This window comes from Astyanax mexicanus, chromosome 25 (assembly GCF_023375975.1).
Source record: "Astyanax mexicanus isolate ESR-SI-001 chromosome 25, AstMex3_surface, whole genome shotgun sequence".
Taxonomy (NCBI): domain Eukaryota; kingdom Metazoa; phylum Chordata; class Actinopteri; order Characiformes; family Acestrorhamphidae; genus Astyanax; species Astyanax mexicanus.
This window is the reverse complement of record NC_064432.1, coordinates 17,448,702-17,459,657: the sequence shown is the minus strand read 5'-3', so window position 1 is coordinate 17,459,657 and position 10,956 is coordinate 17,448,702. Positions and strand designations below refer to the sequence as shown.

Here is a 10,956-nt window from a genome sequence, read left to right as displayed (position 1 = left end):
TTCCTGTCAACCTTGGAAGGTCCAGATGTGCCTGGATCCAGGAAAAATCCTTGTAAATAATGGTTGAACTTGTAAAAGTTTGTTGTATAGATCAATTTAAAAAAAGCTTTAAAAAATCTTTATGCATCATTTGGATAAAATATTGTGGCGGCTCTGGGTTGTGTGTGTGGCTGCCTGCAGGCATGTTTCTGTTCTCCTGTGTGCGAGGATGACAGGGGTGGGGCATCTCCCTTGGGAGGGGTTTTGCAGAGAGGGTGGGCACCACTCTGGATCTGCCATCTGGGAGACACACAGCTGGGTTGGTGGCCTTTGGGCTATTTGAGCTCTGTGGGGATGGATTTTAGCTCTCTTAGTCTTGTTAAAGACTGTAAGTGAGTGTCAAGCTGGTTCAATAAAGGAACTGTTGAGCATTCAGCATGAGTCTCACGGGTCTTCCTTCCTCTTCCACGCCACAATATTAACAATTAAATATACAGGTAAATTGTAAATCCATATTGTACTTACATGTGGATTTCCCTTCTATCCTTCAATTATTTTATCATAATTATTTTGTTACTATAATGAAATCACATTAATATTCATTAGGAGGCCCCACACACATATCTCACAGATCAGTGTAGCATTCTTTAGCTTCCATGAGGCATGGCAAAAGTCATTGGACACAATACTAGTTTCTGTCCAATGACCTTTGGAATGTCAGTATAAATATATCTATATCTTTGTTCTTAAAATTCTGTTTAATGAGTATCTGTTGTTTGCTTATCAGAGATAAATTTATTTTTTAAAAACAACAAAAACACAACTTTTTGCTTTTATTTTTTGGGTGCTGGGACAGGTTGTAGGTGCACCCCAAAGGAGGGCTGGCTATGATCTACTATTGTTCAGCTGGTCATGATGATGTTCTAAAAAAGCAACAGGCAGTGAATTTATAAAATTAGCTTTAATTATGCGAGTCTGTTACTGGCAGCACATGTGGGGGACCCACCCGACCCCCTAAATATCATCTGCTCCATGTTCACTGACCTGCTGTACCCCCTCCCCCCCTTCTCCTCCTCCAGTCCTCTTCACATGGCTGAGGAGCCTCGAGGGTCAGTTGTCATGGCAGCCAGCAAGCGGCGCGTGAGGGTTCACTGGAGCTCGAGTTCCAGGCCCGCTGATGGATGGGCATCGCGACTCACTTCACTGAGTCGATTCGTTCTATTCCCTCTTTTAAACTACCTGTTGCTAGCGCTGATTCAAAAAGATTAAAAAAACTTCAGAAGAGCCGAATCGAATCATCCGCTTAAGCAAATCACATCTGACATTCATATAGAAATATAACCAAATAAACACATTGGAATAATGAGCATTACTGAGGACAGCAAAAATTGATTTATGCCCATGTTCACATACATAACAGTTAACAATACTTTAGTGGTATATCCTCCACAACAATTTTTTTTTTTGGCAGGCCAAATAAAACCTACATTTATTGTGACATGCCTAGTTATATGTAATAAATAAATGATTTTAAGTTAATACTAAATAGTTTAAGTCTAAGGTAATAAATACTAAATAGAACTTTTTTAAAGAAACATTTCAATATTTAAAACATTCATTTAATTATAATGGTTCCAAAATTAAGCCAAATGAAGAAATGCCCTATTTTTATTTTGACACAATTCTGGATTCTGATTCCGTTTGTAACATTACATATTTTTATACACACACACACATATATATATATATATATATATATATATATATATATATATATATATATATATATATATATATATATATTAATACATTAATGATAAAAATAAATATATGCACGCTCACAGACAACCAAAACAGAAGCTCTTTGTTATTATATATTTCAAATATATATATTCTCGTGTTTCCTCTGTAGAAAATCCTATGATTCGTTCAATCCCGCGAGTCGACTCACTTGAATCGTCTGAACGACTCGTTGGTAAATTCCCGTCACTAACGCTAGGTATTCCGTTAAACGGGAGAAAGAGGGACGGTCCCGTAACGAGATTACACACGGGACCTAAACTGGATGAGTAAGTTCTTATTTAAGCAGTTTTATGAGTCTGGGCGATCTGAAACGGGTTTAATTGTAGTTTTTAAACGCTAGAAAGGCTGAGTTTGTTTGGGTACTTTGTTGTAAATCCCGGTTTGGTGTAGCTAAGCTAACGTTACAGCTAGCACTGAGAGCTACTGAGGAAGATTTTCAGAGTTTTATCAAAAAAACTGTCGTTCATGTTGTTTTACATGATTTTAGTCGCTGTTGGCGGCGTTCCTGGTTTGTTTTGGTTTCTTCGGGGGCGTTTTTTCGGTTTTCCGCCGGTAAAAGTCTCTGGTTTATCGCCTGTTGCTTCCCCGGGAGGAGAGCTGCGGGAAGCGGATTGGCTGCAGCCCCGCCGCCCGGAGACTGCGCGGATAAACCGGACTTACACATTTAAACCCTTTATTTAACCTCAAAATTTACCAGACTGCGTTTCTGAACCATACCAGAACCGTTTAGGGCTTTTATAATTAAATATTAAATTATTCTATAAAAACGGGTTTGCCCACAGCTAGGCTGCAGGTCCTTTATGCTGTTGATAACGTTACACACATATCATAATCGATTATTAGTCGGGGAAAAGGTGGTGAATGTATTTGATATAACTTATATTTGATTTACAGAATATTGTTATTTGTAAGTAACAGCCGATCTAAAACTGGTATAAATATAATGTTTTCACGAAGAATTAAGCCATTAGTTACATTAAATACATGAATTGTTATAATTTAAACATAAATCAACTATTTATTATTTAATTATTTAATTATTTAAAATGATTTAATTTTATATCAATTATTATACATGAGTCAATTATTTATCCATAATGTCCCAAAATACATCGCTCTGTCCAATAAGATTAGGGATAGATGTGTGTTGTTATTTTAGCTATGGATGTAACCTTAGCCATCCTCCAAAGCCACATCAAGTGGAATGCAAGCAACTGGTAACATATAATTTTTTTAAAATATTTGTTTAAACTTAAAATATTTCACAAATACAAATATGTATATGTGCATACATATAAAAAATATTTGTTTATTCTCATTTTTTTTTTACTAAAGAAGTGTTTTTTTTTGGCTAACTGCTGCTGCATTTTAGGTGGAAGGGAAAAACTTGGTAAATGTTAGTGATGTAAATTTACTAAAAATGAGACACATCTTGTTTAACTACTCTAGTAACAGTGAGAAAATAACTAGAACTTGCCTCTAACAGTTATTTTATTATATATTATTATTTATCATATATTATCTGATGTCTAGGCCTGCAACGATTAGTCAATATAATCAATGTTGATTCTAAAAAGGTATCCAAATTTCAGTGCAGACTAAACAGTAATTTGTAACAGCACTGCACTACACAAAGTTCTGGTGAAAAGCATGATGTGAGAGGGGTAATGGACTCACGCAGTTTATACTCAACTTGGTCTGTGTCTCCAAAAGTGCCCACTTAATATCAGAATTTACATATCCTTGGCATTTAAACCTTATGTTCAGCTGTTTTTTGTTTTCTATTTAGTTTTTTTGTAGTTCCTATTTAGTGCTTGCTTTTATTCTTGGGTTTTACTGTTACTGACTCTACTTCTTTTACTTGGAACTTTAGTGTTTTATTTTGGACCACAAAGGTCTTAAAAGAAAGAAACAGGCTGCAACAAACTTCAATTCCCATGCTGATATATACTAGATATAATAAGATCACTCAGTATAAGGATACTATTTTTTGGGTAATGTAGGACTACTGGGTTTTAGGACTTTTTTTTACTGGAGATTGTGCTGTTTTTATTCTTTTCAAATCATTGTCTTTTCTTCTGCTTGTGTGTGGCTGTAGAATAGTCTACCAAACTTCCTGGAAATTTGACCATGTTTTTTTTTATTAACACTCTAGTTAACATCACTGTTGATTACTAGTTAACTACTACATACTTCTACTGTTACAGATGATTTTGGCACATCATTAAAAAAACTGAAAGTGGCAGGCAAAAGTTTGGACATCCTGAGTAAAAGATAAACTGACTTCCACACTTTTAAGATTAAGCTTTGTAAGATTTTAACCTAATAAGTCAATAACATATGTTGGGTAGACATTTAGAGTAAGTAGAAGTTTAGAATAAAAAAGGGAAGCATTAAAAAAAGAATTGGGCACCATATAGGGCTTTTTTTTTCTCAAAGTTTTTGCCTGTGATCCCAGATTGAAAATCACTAGACTATTATTAAACATGACCAGTAAGTTGATTGGTGTTGAAAAAATAGATGTCATGTTGAGCATTACAAAAATTAGTATTCACATTTCGACCGTTAATCACAGTCTCCTCATTTATAACCATTTATAACAAGCTGTTGTACCTAAAACGTCCCAATAAAGCTTTTATCTTATCCTGCGTGATGAACGATGAAGGTTGACTTTTTGTCATTTGGTTAAGCTAATACTTAGCTCTTCACTGTAACACATAATTTGCCTCAGGGTCCTCAAAACACTTATGTAAAGACTGCAGTTGAGAATCACAGTTCCATTATGATTTTGTATATATTGTTTTTTACTTTTTGCAGTCTAGATAATCAGTAAAGAGCTGAAAACATACGCAGCCTTCGTTCTGCTTTGCCGGTTTATGATTGAATTGTTAAAAATCAATATTACCTTAAAATATACCAAATCATTTGCATTCAGTTATTGTTTGGGACTGTATAATTTGTGTTTCAGGAACTTTGCTTCACTATGTTTTTTAATTGCTGTTCCCAGCCACGAGGTACAAGGTTTACAAGGAAATCCACACTGTCACAGTGCCAGGTGGCAAAGTCAATTATTGCAGGCTGAGACTGGCCATAGGCAAATGACAATCCTTCAATAAGAGCATTAGTCCAATACAAAGAACGACAACAGCTCTGCATTAACCTTTGGATGTCAAAAGTTTCAACTTTCTTTTTTTTCTATTTATTTTGGTGCATTTATATTATTGCGTAATTAATTACCTATTATTTTCTTGTGATTAAAATTGAAATCTTCAAAGTTAAATGTTTTTAGTGTAATAATGGTTGTGTTTTATACAGCACACTGTATACTAGATTCTCCATACTGTACAGTATTTTTTGGACTCCCCAAGACTTATGATGGAACTTCCCAAAAACATACAGCAAGCAACACTCAAGCATCCTATAGATCGCTGAAAAACACAAAATAACTCTTTACAAAATTACTACTAAACATATTTTTTCTAATTAACATTTAAATCCTTTATAACCCCCCAATCATGGGAGCACTCATTTTTTTACAATACTGCTATATTGATAAACTGCTATATAGTCAGTATAGCAGGACTTACCTTTTTGTCTGTAATTTTCTGGCAGCAGGGGTGACATTTTTTTACTGTGTACTAAAATAAAAATGTAACCCCTTAGGGTCCCTGACTTTATCCTAATGATCACTAATTGGGAAGTACATGAAAAGGAAGGAAACTGGCAATGGTATTTCTTTGTTGTAACAGTTAGGAAAAGTAGCCAAAAACCACCACTGGTTTCAAGAAGGTTCATTCTTTCTGAAATGTAGAGTGTATGTGAATTTCTGGTAAAGGAAATGGAATAGCCATGTGTTATCACACTTCTGCAACATTTGGTTAATTTAGGTCTTTTAACAGAATTTGGTTTGTTTGACAAAAGCATCAATAAAGTGATAAAAGTTAAGGTCATGAGTAACTTAAAAGGTGTACAAATGACACTGAGTTAGGTTTAAACAAACATCTGAAATGGGAAGAAGGTTGCATGACTTAATTTGTGAATGGTAATCTAATGGGGCATCTAAAAGTGAAATCATGTCATGTATTTTTTTATTTATTACAGGTATATTCTGTCTAATAATCAGTGCAAACTGAAGACTGGAAAAAAAGATGATTGAAACGATGGGTGAGTCTTTTATTTTATTATAAACTGACTGTTAATTGCTCTGCTTTAATTAGTACATTTTATTTTGGTAACTAATAACATAATAACATATACCTATACAGTATACACACATATGTAAATACTTACTACTTTTTGTTTTACAAACATTTGAGCAAACTGCATCGAGCAATGTGATTAAAACTGTCCCAGCGTAAAGTTGTAGTAGGAGCTTAAATTATTTGTAAGCTACATTAGCCTTATATACTAGTACTAGACATTTCTCAGCTGACATTTGGAGTAGGGAAACCTACAGAAACCAAGGAAAACTAAACTATATTAAGTTTTAAAGACTGAGACATGTTGTTTTAGCTTTAGGAGTTTTATTTAACAGTCAGGAAAGATAAGCTCTGACGCTTTCCAAATTTCCAAGGTTTGGCAGTGCCTGGTGGGTTGGTATCATGCAGAGTCGAAGCAAATCCTTTGATCAGAGATAATAACACAGACACAGGCCATCAAACGTGTAATGTATTTCATTCTAAAATTGCTGTTCAGCAATTGTGTACCATTGTTTTAGAAAAATGCAGTGTTCACAAAGTGTGTTCTTAAGAAGTAAAGGATTATAAATAGTTTTTGGCTTAGATAGACAGATCCACACAAGGGAAAATCTTTAAATAGTTGGAACATTCTGTTTTGTTGTAACCTTTCAAATCTTCTTTCCACTCACATCTCAGGAAGATTTTTTTTTAACTACCCAATGAAAGACTCTCTTCAAAGGAATTTTACTATCAGACTGCTCCAAAGAAACTTGTAGCCTAAGCCTATATATATATATATATATATATATATATATATATATATATATATATATATGTACTTGGGGTGTAGCCATAGCTTACAATGCTACTGCACACAATGCTACAATACAATGTTTTACTTTTAAATGTCCTTCTCATTTAGGGGATCCAGTAATGTCCATATTTATGATAAAAATATTTATTTAACACAGAACGAGATAGAGGCGTTTTTTTTAAAAAGCCCATTCATTCCTGCCATTGGAAGTCGAAGTTAGACCAGAATTGGCAGACATGGACATGATAATGAAGACTACAGAATTGTGAGCTTTTTTAGTGACTTGTATTTGATCATTTATGTTTTTGATTATGACATATTGTAATACAATAACAGTGTACGACCATGCACAAAGTTTGTGTTAGTATCCAGCAAGACCACAGCACAAAATCTAAGATGAATGTTTGGGAGGTATTTCTGTCAAATAGTATTATACTAGAATTGTTACAAGAAACAGTTTGAGCTGACAAAAGCCGAGATCACAGAGAATTCCAAGTTTGTTCGGACTCTACCAGCATCCTTGGAGATTACAGAGAGAGCTGTTGTTTGTTATTGAATTTCCTGTCAGTGCTTTCTGAGGAGGCTCTGTTTGAGACTAGTGTTAAAGAGGTGCACACACACACACACACAAACACACACATACGGCTTGGGTTTAGTCACGGTCCATGAGCACAGAAATGACCTCCACTGTTCCAAACTCTCCTGCAGAGCTGCACTCACTGCACCTGGACATCAGAGTCAACATTCAGGACTTAACCCCCTGCAGGTCTCTTATCATAACTTGTCAAGATGTGGGGTCTAGTTTGTGCATTATAAGAATCTAGTGTGATTTTCACATTAATTATTAGGGATTTGCGAAGAATGTAGCAATTTATGAAACAATGTGTCCATCAATGTCACCAAAGGTTAATTTTTAGTAGACCTAAAGAAATGCACAGTTTAAAAATGCTGGACTGCAATGCTGCATACATTTTCAAAACAGGAGCCTGCTCTATTGTATTTGTTGTACAAATGCATTAAAATTAGGCAGACCAAAAAAAATTGTAGTTCATTTTGTTCAAACAATACAATAATGTGGAGGATAAAGAAAATATAATATGACTTTTTAAAAGTTTACTTAGGTGCATTCAAGTCTGATTATGTTCACAATTGTGAACTATAGCTTCAATCACCAATGCACATTTGGTGTAGTCAGGAGGAACTTGATCACACAGCAAAACATTGACCCAAAACAAGTTTTTGTGGAGGTTTAAGGCAGATTCAACTGCGCATACATTTCACCTTCTAGAGAGGAGACTAAAAGGAAGAAACCACTAATCCCCTAAAACAAACAAACTCAAATCTGAATGTCTTTCATCTCCTGGAGATAAGGTTAAAGGGAGAAGTCCTCCAAAACAAACAACAACTAAAAAAAAGCTGCTGTTAAGGCCTAGAAAAGCTGTTATTGTAAGTAGCAGCCAGAGCACATTTTCTGCATCTCTGATCACCATTGTTTGTGGTTCTCACCAGCACTGAACTCTGTAATGTGGGTTCATCTTTGCAATTAATTCTTTTCTGCAATAAAGCTCTCTCTGTGTACTACTGAAAGGACTGATCTTGCTAAAACAGTGTATGAGGCCTGTTTTAATGAGTCAGATCAGTTGACTCAGCTGGCCCATCTGGTCTGATACCACAGAAAAGCTACAGCAGCACAAATTGCTGGAAAAGTTAAAGCTGGCTAAGATAGAAAGATGTCAGAACACACTGTGAATCATAGCTTGTTGTGTTTGAGGCTGCACAGCCACAAACTGATCAAAGTGGCCATGCTGAGCAAAGTCCACTAAAATAAAACAACTACAATGAGCATGTGGGCATCAAAATGCAATGAGGTGCAATGTTTTGTGTAAATTGCTCACATGTGAACTGGTGCATGGGATAAAAAAGGTAAGACACAGGTAAGTCTTGGAACTGTCCTGAAAGAGGCAGTGTGATTCTTTGGATCCTGGTATTTATATGGATATTACTTTGACACAAGTTCAAGGTGTTGTCAAGGCTTGGCCTGCCAATTCTGCAGATCTCAGTCCAATCAGGAATCTGTGAAATGTACTGGACAAACAAGTCAGATGGAGTCCAACCTTGCAACATAGTATGTTTTCACACTAGAGCTTGTTTCCAGACCCAGGTCTCCTTGCTTGATGTTTTTTTTATCAAGTGTGAAATCTGTTTTGAGCCCATAGATATCTGCTTCTTCTAAGATCAGTTTTCTATGTTCCAGATGCCACAGAACACCTTTAGAGGTCTCAATATTCGGCACTTTTTCATAAACGTATGTGGCTGAGCAGTGTATATTTACAGTATACAAACAAGCACACTGCCTGGCCTAAAAAAAGCCTAAACTAAGCCTAAACTTAGGCTCTAATAAGCAAAAAAGAAATGGTTGTGCCCTCAATTTTGACGAAAAATAAAAGCCATGAGCAATTTGCTGATTCTGTGGGTCACTGTTAAGACCCAGCTCGTTCCAGGATTGCAACATAAAGGGAGGACAACAAACTAGTAGTGATCATAAAACACTTTATTATTTATTATCAAAAATAGAAAAGGTCAAAAATGTCTAGGGAATTAAATATTAAAAAGAAGAACTGGTCAGCTGTTTAAAATGTAAGCTGTTTAGAATCCAGGACTCCTAAAAAAGAGACAAGAACAAACAAATGTGAGGCATGGTGGTGAAGGGGAAAACAAAAGAGAGTGAGAGCTCAACTCCAGAGAGCTTAAGTACTCTTGCTAATTGCTTTCAAGTGCCAACAATTAAGACCCACACCACGCTAACCTCCCTTGTTTTTTTCTTCTTTTTACAGCCTTAAGAGATATAAAGCATGTAAGCGTGTGCTTTAAGCTGAACTCTGTAGGGCAGTGGTTGTGAGAGCTAAAACCTGTGTTCTCTCTCTCTCTCTTTCTCCATATCCCCATCAATCATTCACTCCATTCTCAGCAGAAACGGGGTGGGTAGTGTTACCCAGGAGGCATCTCAGATTCTATTACCCAGCTCAGAACAGAGCGTCCAGCAGCTACTAGACGAAGAAAGCAAAACAATGACTGGACACTGTTTTATTATGGACTTTTTAAAAGTGTTACTACTGCTGTTGGTGTGGGTAATCTGAATATTGTCAAACTAGGCATATTGCAGTTTCAATATATGTATAAATAATTCATCCTGTTTTTGTTGCAGTATATGTCTCTAGTGCCCACAAAAGATTTTCTGCTAGATTCGGGCTTAAGCATTACTGTGAGAATTCGATTGCCTGGCATTTGCCATGGTGGAAAAAGATTCATATGTGTTTGCTCTGTGGAGTCTTTTTCTATTGGCAGTGCTGATATAAGCTGTGTATGTGTGTGCATTTGCACATCTGTCAGTAATGGATGCAGCTTAAAGTGTCTAAATCCTGCATTCATTGTAATGGGTGTCCGCAAATATTTTAATGTATAGTATGTAATTTACTGTGTAACACTAACACGTACTTGTCATGAAGATACTGTATCTCTGATATATGCATTTTGTGATTCTCCATAGATACCCAGCGCTGTCTGCAGGCAGTGGAGCGACTGCAGGCTCGCCTGAAGGAGAGGGGGGGTGACGTGCCCTCTGATGAGAAACTAAGCCTGCTCAAATCTGTCCTGCAGAGTCCTCTGTTCCACCAGATCCTCACACTGCAGAAATCCGTTCAGCACCTGAAGGAACAGGTAATGAAACTGCATTACCCGTGGTTCACCTCAACAAGTGTTTAGCACTGTGTTCAATAGAAATATCCCTTAGTGCTCTTTTATTGGACAGGCTTGACTCTGGGCTAAAATTATCTGGTTAAAATAACACAGAAAAATCTGTGTTATTTTAACTAAGAAGGAACTGGACCTTGTGTTTATTCTCTAGATCATTTTGATTCATGATCAAGGTATCTTACACATTCTGATTTGTATGGTAAATAGAAAAATGTCCATCACACACTAAATGACTAGGTATCATACACTACATTACTACAGGACAACTAAACCAAACATGCCCCCAAAACTCGCACACATAATTCCACACATTACCTTTGAGAAGCAGATTAGTGCTACCATTTGTACTGACAGGAAAAACACACTTATTTTTCAATTCACTAACTGTATGCAAAACTGTGCAAACAGGCCAAGTTGTTGCTAAGTTAT

At 36.0% G+C, this 10,956-nt stretch overlaps 1 protein-coding gene across 11 annotated transcripts in view; it reads left to right on the top strand.

The window, feature by feature from the left end:
* Positions 1–1,937: 1,937 nt before the first annotated feature.
* The window catches only part of LOC103041669 (multiple PDZ domain protein), a 63,527-nt gene continuing 54,508 nt past the window's right edge, over positions 1,938–10,956 (top strand). For all 11 annotated transcript variants that reach the window (XM_049472182.1, XM_049472177.1, XM_049472184.1 and 8 more), the window contains exons 1-3: positions 1,938–2,048; positions 5,884–5,946; positions 10,322–10,491. In XM_049472182.1, the coding sequence (XP_049328139.1) occupies positions 5,931–5,946; positions 10,322–10,491 (186 nt within the window). In that variant the 5' untranslated portion in view covers positions 1,938–2,048; positions 5,884–5,930. The remainder of the gene's footprint in view (positions 2,049–5,883; positions 5,947–10,321; positions 10,492–10,956) is intronic.